Source organism: Adiantum capillus-veneris, chromosome 14, assembly GCF_014529385.1.
Source record: "Adiantum capillus-veneris isolate H3 chromosome 14, ASM1452938v2, whole genome shotgun sequence".
In the NCBI taxonomy this organism is placed as follows: domain Eukaryota; kingdom Viridiplantae; phylum Streptophyta; class Polypodiopsida; order Polypodiales; family Pteridaceae; genus Adiantum; species Adiantum capillus-veneris.
The window spans coordinates 41,837,348-41,849,990 of NC_140944.1; the positions used below are offsets into that span (position 1 = coordinate 41,837,348).

General features: G+C 45.8%; 1 protein-coding gene across 2 annotated transcripts in view; it reads left to right on the forward strand.

Moving 5' to 3' along the window:
• Positions 1–12,420, forward strand: part of HOL3 (S-adenosyl-L-methionine-dependent methyltransferases superfamily protein) — a 45,806-nt gene extending 33,386 nt beyond the window's left edge. For both annotated transcript variants that reach the window (XM_086528492.1, XM_086528493.1), the window contains exon 8: positions 12,194–12,420. In XM_086528492.1, the coding sequence (XP_086384618.1) occupies positions 12,194–12,241 (48 nt within the window). In that variant the 3' untranslated portion in view covers positions 12,242–12,420. The remainder of the gene's footprint in view (positions 1–12,193) is intronic.
• The last annotated feature ends 223 nt before the right edge of the window (positions 12,421–12,643 follow it).

Consider the following 12,643-nt stretch of genomic DNA (forward strand, 5'->3'; position numbering starts at 1 on the left):
GGGTGCGCCCGCAGAAAAGAGCAGAACTCGGGTGAAGAGAAGATCCTTCTCTAACAGAGATTGCAAGCAAAAGAAGAACCTCAAGACCCCTAAGAACCTCAAGAACCCAAGAACCTCAAGACCCCCAAGAACCTCAAGAACCCAAGACCCACAAGAACCCAAGTTCCTCGTGAACTTACGAACCCAAGACTTTAAGTGCATGGTCATCATCCGACGCGGAATGGATACTTCGCATGGAGGTGGTGAGCATGGGAGTGGCGAAGAGGATTTTTCCCCACCAGGAGGTTGTTCCGACCCTCCCCCTTCTCCTTCCCCATCTACGCCAAGGATTGCACTGACTCCTATGGAGGCTTTCGAGAAGATGATGATGGACAAGAAGTTAGAACGCAAAGCAAGAAATGCAGAACGAAAAGCAGAAATAGAGCGTGAACACGAAGAAAGAAGGGCAGCCATAGAGCGTAAATACACAGAAAGAATGGCAGCCATAGATCGCGAGAACAAAGCAAGACAAGCAGAATTTGATCGCAAGAACAAAGCAAGAAAAGAAAGAGAGACCAACACATGAAAGAGTTCTTGCAACTCTTTTCTATTGTGCAGGTGCAGTTTGAACAGAATTAGGAGAGGGAGACTCTCTCCGTCCCTTCTTCTCCAAAGCATGACACACAGGATTTGCATGATGATTTGAATGACAAGCATGATGATTTGCATGATGATCAAGATGTGATTTCTCACGAGCATGATGATTTGCATGAAGATGATGTGATTGTTCACAAGAATGATGGGTTAGTTGATATTGTTTCTAGTGAAGCTAACCTCATTGCAGATTCGATCAATCACGAAGAACCGATCTTGGCTCTCGAGCCTAGGTCCAAAGAACCCTTACAGGAAGTACTATGTGTTCGCATGATTAGTCAACACGCATTGTTCGAGTGTTTCATTCGTGACATTTCCTTTATTTTAGTCAGCGTCTTTATGTGATCCCTTTTCCTAGGCATGACATATTGTACGTTGAGCACGTTTCGCTCATGAATGAGCACGGATGTATGCAGATTATTCATGAAAAGTTGAAAAGTCTACATTCAAGGAAGTCACATTCCATGTCTCTTCCTTGGCACGACACAATCGTAGAAAGAGCACAAGAAAGTTTGAGCATCAAGCATGGGCATTTCTGTTGTGAATTACCATAGTTGATTGATTTAGATCAGCATGACAAGATTCGATCTCATTGTTTGCGTGTGTGTGGTGAACGGTTTGGCACTCGGTCTATTTGTTCATCTACATTGCATGCACAGTCTTTAGCGAAGATGAGATTTTTTCCAGTCACTTTACATGGAATGGGGTATGTTCATGTTTTTGTGATGGAAGTGGTTCAAGAATTTTCCTCCTCGGAGATTCTTGAAGCTGGACCTACGTCCATAGACAAAGTTGAAGCATTGGAGGAGCTACAAAAGACTTTGTGTCGCTCTCGGCGCGGCCCAACGAAGCAAGCGTTGTAGACTTTTATGAAGTTCAAGTATCGCACGATCCACACATCAGAGTGGGCCGGCGAAGAGTCCCTTCCAGGATTCTTGATGCTATTGGCGATCTCCCTCGACGCCATACAGTTCGGTACGAGTACCTCACTTTGAAAAGAAGGGGTGTCACGTGACACATCCAACCCTGTGTGTCCGTGGACAAGCTACAACATGACCAGGGTTGGGTTTAGTTCAGTCAGTCTAGAATAGGAAGTGATCTCGCACCTTTGTGAGTCTGTTCGCAGACCGTGCATGTCCAGACACTTAGAGTAGATGCATATCCTCTGGTTGCACACAACATGATCATCAGATTACTGTCAGAACCCATCAGGAGCCTTTTTACAGTGCATAGACCTATTTTCCCTATTGTTGACATTTTTCACTTATTATTTTTAAGTGACTTTTCTTGGAAAGTAGGTAGAGCAATTTTTCAAAGTTGTATATAAGAAAACCTAGCGCTAGCACTTTCTGGCAGTAGAGGCAGCAGGAGCACTCGCTCAACAGGCAACTTCTCAGCAGAACCCCCAAGAGACCTAGCGTTTTTGCATCTGCAAGGCACTTCAGCGTTTTTGCAGACCTTCACGGCGGAACACCCACAAGCATGAACGTTTTCAGTTTTCAAGAGTTAGACTCCACAGTAGAACCTCCGAACCTCGCATACCTCACCTTCCTGCAGCAGTTCCTCGACGCACGGCCAGATTCCGCGAGGTTTACAAATTCAGCCCGGAAAATGCAGATTTCAGCATCTGCGTTTTCAGTGCGTCGTCGTCGCATCGTCGTCATCGACATAGAGTCAGAATTCAGCAGATAAAGATTTGCAGATTTCAGTCAGTCTCGTTGTCATCCTCATCGTCGTCGACATCGTCGGCAAGTCCAAGCATTGTAGAGATTTGTGCAATCATAAGTAGAACGCTCTCGCCATAGAGAGTGGGGCCTTCGGAGGAGGGTTTTGACAACATTCTGGTGTCGTATTCTTCTCTCTCTATCTCTCAGTCTCAGCACCTTCATTCACAGTGTTCATCCACTTTGTTTGTGTCCATTGCACTCTCTCACTAAAGGAACGGAAGGCTCTCCCTTCCATAAGTAAAAGGAACCCTTGAGCACAGTTCGAAGCACTCATGTTGAGCAAAGTTCAACATTCACTTCCGCTCCACCTTACACCAAGAGATATTGGCCCCAAAGACTGGCGCCCCTTTCGGTATTTATTTTGATATTAATCTTTGAGCAAAGTACAATTGAGGCCGTGAGTGCTCGCTCTTAGACTCTGCGTCCAAATGCTCTGAGAAGAGAGCCCCCCAGGGTCCTTTTAAAGAGTTACAAAGGATTGCTAAAAGCAGAGCCCCCAAAAGCATCTAAATCAAAAGCAAACTGTCGCAAAAGCTGCTAGCGCTATAAACAGCCAGCGGCAATCGCGGAATTCCATACAGTCAGGCCACATAAACAGCTGGCGCGTTTTGCGGCCGTCCGTACAGTAGCCACGTCAGCAGATTCTTCGCAGTTGTCCATAAGTTGGAACAACTTTATAGTCATGCCACGTCATCAGTTTGTGACACACCCCCCTTTTGAAAGAACTGTAATTGTCCTCGATTACACCTGCAAAACATACAGAGGCCATAAACTGTCTAAGTAGACACTGACTGTTAGTACCAACGCACTCTACACGTCACATCTAGCACTTGTACAAAACGATAGTCACATCACAGGACATCACATAACAAACCATAGAAGAATTCATTCCAAATCTCAGACCATGACCATCGGCAACGTATTTAGTAATCGGATCTAGATCTATTCCGGACCTCACTGATGCCTGAGTAACTAATCCTTATTGCAATCATGTCTATAGAGATTTATGAGACCGAAATGCTGCAGTCATTTCGTCTTTCAGTTCCTACACTCAAACAAGTCACATGAGAGAGTACAAATCAATCATATTTATTTTTGGGAATTCAGTGTCATAAAGTCATAAAACAAAATACTAGTCAACCCATAGTATCCCTGAAACCCAAAGGGGACATAGTGACCTTATTCGAAAATCGGGGTAATTTGTTGACAAAGGAGCGGAGTAACTCCCCACTTGTACAAACCCCCTGCACTAGATTCACTCTCGTTGAATTCGGGGTTCTATTGGAGTAGACTATGCTAAACCGAATGCTTCAAGGTAAAGTTTCAAAATCTGAGTATCTGCTAGGTCCTCCTCCTCCATCCACTTCGCATCCAATGCAGGATAGTTCTTGAATTTAACCAAGAACCACCTAATAACTTTACCTTTTATCTTTCTGTCTTCTTGTGCCAAAATCTGTTATGGAACGAGTATCTCCTCGCTTTCCTCCACTTCGGGTTTCTTGTCAGGCTCCCCATCAACTGGCACATCGCCTTTAAAAGGCTTCAATAGACTCACATGAAATGCATTGTGAATCTTCCAAGTATCGGGTAGCTTGAGTGTAAAGGAGACATCATTTATCTTTTCTTTTATCCGGAGAGGGCCATAATACCTCATGCTGAGCTTTGGAAAAAGCCTCTCCTTTACTTTTCGTTTTTTTAGGCGTGCCTTCTCGAAACGTAAGAGCACCCCATCGTCTTCCTTTAATTTCAAATCTCGTCGATGTCGATCTGCTACCTTCTTATGTCGTTCTTGAGATTTCGCTAAAGCCTCCCGGACCTTGGCAAAAGTAATGTCCAAGTGCCTCGTGTACTGGTCAGCTTCAAAAATCTTATCTTTAGTGCTAAGGAAGGGTAGAACCTTCGGAGCACCTTCAATGATTTCAAATGGCGCCTTCTTTGTCGAAGAGTGGATCGTGTTATTGTAGGCAAATTCCACCAAGGGAAAAAACAATTCCCATTGAGTTTTCTAATCAGAAATGTAAGACTTCAATAAATCCAGAACAACTGAATTTGCAATCTCAGATTGCCAATCTGTTTGCGGGTGGAATGATGATGAGAACTGCAACCGTTTGCCAATGTTCTCCCAAATAGTCCTCCAAAACAAACTCGTGAATCGGGGATCTCTGTCGGAGATTATTGTCTCAGGCATGCCATGTAGTGGGAAAATCTGTGCAATGAACAGTCTCGCTAAATGATCCGCCTTGACTGTTTTCTTCACTGGAATGAAGTGAGCTTGCTTGCTAAATTTGTCGATAACAGTCCAAATGCCATCATGCTCACTCTGTTTCTTCGGGAGATCAAAATTGAAATCCATTGCAATACTTTCCTAGGGGCGGGTGGGAATGGGTAAAGGCTGTAGTGATCCCTGTGCCTTATGCCTGTCAAACTTGACCTTGTAGCCTACTAAACAATTGCGAACAAAGTTGTCCACATCCTTCTTGAGTCTCGGCCAAAAGAAATAACACTCCACATCTTTCAAGGTGGTGTTGATGTCGCGGTGACCCGTAAAAGGTGGACAATGGCACTCAGTCAAAACCTTTTCCCTCAATGGTTGTGTGATGCACAACATCGTTTTCTTCATCGAGTAGCCATCCCATTTGGAATATCCCGCTACTACCTCCCCATTTTGTACTTCGAGTGAATACATCAAAAAAATCCGGATTTGTGGCGTACTGATCAACCATGTCCTCGAAGCTTCTATGATGAACCGCAGAAATAACCAAGACTAGGTGCTTTCGAGACAATGCATCTGCCACCAAGTTTTTCTGTCCCTGAACATGGACAATCTGGAAGTGATACTGTGACAAGATGTTAGCCCACCGCATCTGCTTTTCCAAAAGTTGCTTCTGTGACAAGAAGTAGCGTAAACTCTGATGATCAGTGAAGACTGAACATGGACAATTTGGAAGTGATACTGTGACAAGATGTTAGCCCACTGCATCTGCTTTTCCAAAAGTTGCTTCTGTGACAAGAAGTAGCGTAAACTCTGATGATCAGTGAAGACCATGAAATCAGCTCCAAGTAGATAATGTCGCCACTGAATAAGAGCATGGATTACTGCCAAAAGCTCTCTCATAAATCTGTGCTGTTAATTCTGGCCTTGAAAACAATCGGCTTTCATAGGCAATCACATGGCCTTCTTGCATTAAGACCGCTCCCAAACTACGACCACAAGCATCACAATACACTTTGAATGACTTTTGCAAGTCCGACAAAGTCAACATTGGTCCAGTAGTCAGTTTTTCTTTAAGTGTCTGAAAGGCAGTCATCTCTGTCGGTCCCCACAAGAAAGGGACTCCTTTCTGCGTCAATATGTGCAAAGGGGAAGCTACCTCTGCAAACTTTTGAATGAACGCCAATAGTAAGGACACAAGCCCAAAAAGCTTTTAAGTTCATGAACATTCTTCAAATCTGGCCAATCACGTATAGTGTTAACCTTGGTCGGGTCCATCTGTACTCCTGCTGTTGAGACGATGTGTCCCAAAAAGTGTATCTCCGACAAGAAAAATTCGCTTTTTTTTTTTGGCATTGATGACTAATTTGTGATCCCCAATGCTTGAACGACCTGTAGCAGATGGTGTCGATGTTCTGCTTCATCCTTGGAGAAGACTATAATGTCATCAAAGAAAGTGCCGACAAAAGATCGATACTCTCGGAAAATCCAATCCATCATTCGGTTGAAAGTCGCTGGAGCATTGGTAAGGCAAAAAGGCATCACCAAAAATTCATACAAACTGAAACTTATCCGAAACGCTGTCTTGTAGACATCGCCCAGAGCGATTCTGATATGATGATATCCGCTTTTCAAATCAATCCTACTAAAACAAGAGGATCCCTGAAGTTGGTCAAGAATATCATCGATCCTTGGAATTGGAAAGCTATTTTTGATAGTGATTTTATTGAGAGCTCTGTAATCAATGCACATTCTCCAAGATTCATCTTTCTTTAATACCAACAACAGCGGAGAGCAGTAGGGTGAAGTACTCGGCTGGATAAGACCCTTTTCCAGGAGGTTTTTCACTTAATTCATGATCTCTTCATTCTGGGCTCAGCTAACACGGTAAGGTGGCTGGCTCGGTGGTGTGCTTCCAGGAATCAGATCAATGGTGTGATCCTCAGGACGAGATGGGGGTAACTCGCCTGGCAGGCCCTCAGAGAAACAATCAGCATGTGTGTGGAGAAAATCTTGGCGTTCTTTATCAAGTTCAAACATGTTTGTTCTGTGTTCATCATTCAACTCTTTCAAATAGATCGAGTAAACAAAGAGACTGAATTTTATTAATTTGGAAATGGTCGAAGCCGATACAATAGGGATGGAATCTGTAAGGTGCAGCGGAAGTGAATGTTGAACTTTGCTCAAGATGAATTGTGCTCAAGGTTCCTTTTACTTACGGAAGGGAGAGCCTTCCATTCCTTTAGTAAAAGAGTGCAATGGGTACAAAAGAAGTGGATAAACATTGTGAATAACGGTGCTAAGACTGAGAGATAGAGAGAGAAGAATACGACACCAGAATGTTGTCAAACCCTCCTCCGAAGGCTCCACTCTCTATGGCGAGAGCGGTCTACTTATGATTGCACAAATCTCTACAATGCTTGGACTCGCCGACGACGACGAGACGGGCTGAAATCTGAAAATGCTAATGGCTGAAATCTGAAAACACGATTAGAAATCGACACGCCCAAGTGGACTCGGTTACGTACGACCGCAACAAGCAAAAGAAAATTATGTGGTTCTTTCCTTGAGTGATACAGAACACTGCCAAGCTCTGATACCAATGTAAGGTGCAGCGGAAGTGAATGTTGAACTTTGCTCAAGATGAGTGCTCCGAACTGTGCTCAAGGTTCCTTTTACTTACAGAAGGAGGAGCCTTCCGTTCCTTTAGTGAGAGAGTGCAATGGACACAAATGAAGTGGATAAACACTGTGAATGAAGGTGCTGAGACTGAGAGATAGAGAGAGAAGAATACGACACGAGAATGTTGTCAAACTCTCCTCCGAAGGCCCCACTCTCTATGGTGAGAGCGGTCTACTTATGATTGCACAAGTCTCTACAATGCTTGGACTTGTCGACGATGAGGACGACGACGAGACGGGCTGAAATCTGAAAATGCTAATGGCTGAAATGTGCAAATCTTTATTTGTTGAATTCTGACTCTATGTCAGTGACGATGTCAATGGCGACAATGCGACGACGACGCGCTGAAAACGCAGATGCTGAAATCTGCGTTTTCCGGGCTGAAACTGCAAACTTCGTGGGATCTGACCGTGCGGCGAGGATCTGTTGCGGGAAGGTGAGATCTGCGAGGTTTGGGACTTCTTCTGCGGGTTCTAACTGCTGGAAACTGAAAACGCTGGTCTATGGGCTGATTCTGTCGCGAAGACCTACAAAAACGCTGAGGGTGTCAGGCTGATGCAAAAACGCTGGGCTGATTTGGTCTTGCTGTGGAGAATCTGCTAACGCTGGGGCTCCTGCTTGGTCTGCTGTCGCCAGGAATTTGCAAGAGCAAAAACGTTGGCTGTCCTATGGATGCAAAACGCTAGCCTTGCTGCCGTGTTGCAAAAACGCTAGGCATTGTTGGGGGGTCCTGATGAGAAGGTGCCTGTTGAACCGAAGCTCCTGCTGCCTCTTCTGCAAGAAAGTGCTAGCGCTAGGTTTCTATATACACTTGCTTAGGGAATTTTCCCTACCCAGTTCCCAACAAAAGTCACTTAAAAATAATAAGTGGAAAATGTCAAAAATAGGGAAAATAGGTCTATGCACTGTAAAAATGCTCCTGATGGGTTCTAAGATGGTCATGCTGTGTGCAACCAGAGGATATGCATCTACTCTAAGTGTCTGGACATGCACGGTCTGCGAACAGACTCACAAAAGTGCCAGAACACTTTCTAAGCTAGACTGACTGAATTGAACTGAACCCTTGTCCTGAAGTAGCTTGTCCACGTACACATCGGGTTAGATGTGCACGTGACAGAATCGCTCTTTAGTTTTACATCAAGTACAATTTTTTGGCCCTTTTCATTAGTCAAAGTTGCTTTCTTTGCGCGATAGTTGACTACGGTGTTGTTTTTATGGTACCAACGAACTCCTAGGAGGACGTCACACCCTTCCAAAGGCATGATGTAAAAGTCCTCGTGCCCTAAATACCCCTGACAATGCAAATGAAGTTTGCCAATGACAGGTGGCTATGTCCCGTTCGGGTGCCGCTGTAATTGCCTCTGCTGATGGTCCCATCTTGCCGGGTGTAATCTCGAGCTGCGCCGCCAATTCAGGTGAAATGAAGTTGGCCTTGGCTCCTCCACGAAGAAAATCAGGGCTTGTTGATCTTTCACTTTGCCCCAAGCTCGACAAAGTTCTGTACTTTCATCTACTAGGCTTGGGTCAGTACCCATGCAATCTGGTACCAATCCTGCTTTCGTTTTGCCTTTTCTGCCATGTTCCCTTCTGCTCTAGAACTCTCTGGCCTGTCTTTAGTTTGTCCTTGTTGTGCCTTTTTGGGGCACTTTGCGGAGATGTGCCCTTGTTCCCCACAACCAAAACACTTACCCTCTTTGGGCCCTTTCTCGAAGAGTCAGTGGGAGTTGTGTATCCTTATCCTTCTTTTCTTGGGAACTCTTTTTCTTTCTACTTTCGTTGTTGGAGGTCTGTCGGGTTCTTTGAGTCAAGATCTCATCAGTGGGGTAAGTCAAATTCCCCAAATGTATCGAGAAACCCCGTTTCGCATGACCCATTAATTCTTGGATAGAATTTGACTTTTGTTCAAGGCAGTAGTCTCGGATCTCTGTAGGGAGTCCGCAGCAAAACCGCTCAATCTGTTCCTTAAAGGTGACCTTCTTAAATGAGGAGGTTAGTACTTCTTCTCGATTTTGAGAAGGCCTATGATAGAGTTGACTGGGACTTTTTGGAGGGCACTCTACGCAAGGTGGGCTTCTCAGATGCTTGGATCAGAGTGTGTCAGCTCTCTACAGACGTGCACACAATCAGGTGCTTTCGGCAGGAGGTAGAGGAGACCGTTTCATGCTCACACCTTCGGTCAGACAGGGTTGCCCTCTTACCCCCTTTCTCTTTCTGTTCTATGCCGAGGCGGAGCAGATTTTTGGTTTCACAGCAGGTTGGTCTACATGGCTTAGCGCTCCCTATTCGGGGCCATGAGCTACTGGATGCTGAGTTTGCAAACGACTCAGCTTTGTACTTGGAGGGCCAGGAGGCCAACCTACACAGGTGTGAGCAGGCTCTTGAGACATTTTGTTGTGCATCGGGCGCACTAATCAATTGGAGAGAGAAAGTTGGCAGTGCTCCTACGCCTGATTGGCTGCCAGGTGAGGGTTTTAGATGGATCCCCCTAGGGACTGCAGGGCTGTCACGTTGGCTTGGACTTGTTTCCTGAGCAGCAGATTGCTCTTTTCTTCCTGTCCATTAGGAGGAAGCTGTTACATTGGAGCTCGGCACGACTTTCTTTGGCAGGCAAAGTTGTAGTGGCCAACCAGGTGTTGTTGGCTACTATGTGGTACATTACATCTTGTTGGAGCTCCTGCATCAGCCAGGTAGAGAGGCTGATCAGGAACTTTCTTTGGTCAGGGCGTGACCCTCAAATAGCCCGGCAGGTGATCAATGATCACTCTACCTTGTTCTCAGGGGGGGTTGGGGATCATAGACCCTGCATAGCAGAGTGGAGCTCTTCTTGGGAAGTTTGTTGTCAGAGGACTGCTTCGGGGGAGGAGCCCTGGAAGGAGTTTTTGCTTCAGCGGCTTAGAGCTAGAGTGCCTCAGGCAGGAGGCCCTTGGAGACCTCCATCAGATGGATTTTCATAGAGATGCACAGAGTTGGCGTGAGCAGGAGACTGGAGGATCGTTTTGATGTGAGCCTTCTTCGCTCCTTGGAGCAGTTGCGGAGAGGCCTGGAGCAACACCAGCCCACTTGCATGGAGGAGCGCCTGAGACAGCCCCTTGTTTGGAACCCCTTGGTCAGCACTCAGAGAGGCCACTTGGTTGGTAGTAGGCCTCATGTTTCTTGGGAGCATTCAGCTACAAGGCATGAGAGGAGTGCAGAGCATGTGTCAGGACATCACGGAGGTAGTACCAGCTGAGTGGCTTACACCTCTCGAGTCAGCAGCGCCCAAATGGATGGGGGCCTTCATGCGAATGGAGGTCCTCATCGTAGTTTGGGCTTGCTCAGAGACTGTACCCTCCATGTTTTTAGAGCTACAGGGCGAGGATCAATTACACAGTCTCAACAGAGGCCCCACAGGTTGCAGAGTGTTGTTTTCAGAGGATCCGAGTTATGGGCATCTGTGGGAGGACTTGTGTCATGAGACAGGCCACTAGAGGCTGTGGGCTTGGGAGAGTTGTCCACTGGCACAAGTGCAGTGGGACATTGGAGAGTGGTTTTGGAGGGACCCTTTCTCATGAGCCGACCATCCAAGGGTCCCTTTCTTTCAGTACACTGTTCGACTAGGATGTCACATACTGGCAGCACAAAGAGAGGCTCGTCCTACTGCAGCGCCTCATTGGCAGGAGGAGGGTCTCACAACTGAGTTCTTGTTAGCTTTTTGGGTGAGGTTGTGGGATGCGAGACAGCCGCGGCGAATCACGTTGTTTTAGTGGTTGGTTGCACATAGAGCTACAACAGTGGGGAGTTGGCTTGTACATAGTGGCCTCTCGGCAGCATGAGCAGCTTGTGACCATCCTTTAGAGAGTCAGCGTCACTGTCTTTGGGACTGCCCTATGGCACAACAGGTTTGGCTTCGGGTCCTTCGGTTGATGCCAGCTCTCTCCCCAGCACGGGAGTACACTTGGGAGGCAGCTACTTGGTCTACTCTCACGGGCCCTACACTACAGTTTGAGCTATCCTCCACCAGCAGGATGATAGTGATACAGGGGGGTTGATCTACACTCCAACCTGCTCCAGAGCTTACTCCACAAGAGTGGTGCAGTGAGAGAGAGGTGTGTTAGGAGCTCGTCTGTGGCCTGACACTCTGGTTCATCTGGCGGGCCCGCTGCTTCCGCATCTTTGAGGCTCGTCTTGTGCCACTAGCGGAGACTGTTCGAGATTTTTGGCTGGAGCTGATCCATACTCTTAGGGGACAGTTCGAGAGACTTCAGGGCAGCTCCGACTGCATGCGGGAGCGTAGAGAGGCGTTCCTTCGACTCTGGCACCCTAGGCCTTTCTTCACCATGGTCCAGGGTGTGCTCAGATGGCACTACAGGACACCTGTGTGGCTTTTCCCTCCTCCCATCTCCTGATTTAGCCCTCAATTGTACATATGCTGTTTTTTCGTTGGGAGAGTCTCCCGGTATGATTGTTGTAGCCCTCTCTAGTAGAGGTGGTTGTAGCCCTATGGGCAGTTTCATTAACTAATAGAAGGATCTTTTTCTCGGGAAAAAATTTTGTACCATACTTCTGTGTAGTACTCACAGTATAGTGCCAGTAGGGTGCTTCAACAAGAGATTCAACACAGCATATCCTATTTTTAAGAAACAGAATGTAGAAGCTCTTCACAGGGCTCCGACTTGTGAGGTAGTCAAGAAGTAACTTAGGCCCAAAGCGAGGTTTTACTTTTTGCTTCTGCAAGTGCTGTTTTAATGCATGTCATAGTTCCTTTCTTTTTCAAGCTAGGTAAATTCTCCTTCTTTTTCCTAAAAAGAAAGAGCATGCAATCTTAATACTTCAATATATAGTCAAGGAGCTGACCCCAATACATTTCTTGAAATGTGTGACTTCTACTATTAACTTGGACTAAATGTGCCAAAGCTAATGAGAAGCAAGTGAATTGTGTGTATATTTCTGTGATGAGCAGGGCAGAGAGTTTTTGGGAAGATGGAGAAGAGTGGCGACTAAGCTTTAAATTTTAAAATACAGCATTTTTTCAGCAGCCCTTCGAAAGAAACTTTTGAAATCTTTTCCTTCTGATTTTTTGTACTTGTATCTACAAAATATTATTCAAACCCTCTTTGAAAGCTGTCACATTGTAAAGTGCCTTGCTGCATTATATTCATTCAAGGAGCTTGTTATTATGTTTGTTTCTTTCTTGTTGTTGGCGCATTGTTTTTTTTTTGCATTGCCCCTTAATCTCTGTAGTACCTCTGACCCTAAAGGGGCGTATTGTCAACGTCATGATAGACGAATCTTACATCACTAGCCCCCTTTGCATCTCCTAAATGATCCACACACTTTTCGACATTTTCCTTGGTCTTTATTTGATGGTGAAAACAGTTCTTTTCTATGTACTTCTCTTTCACTACTATGA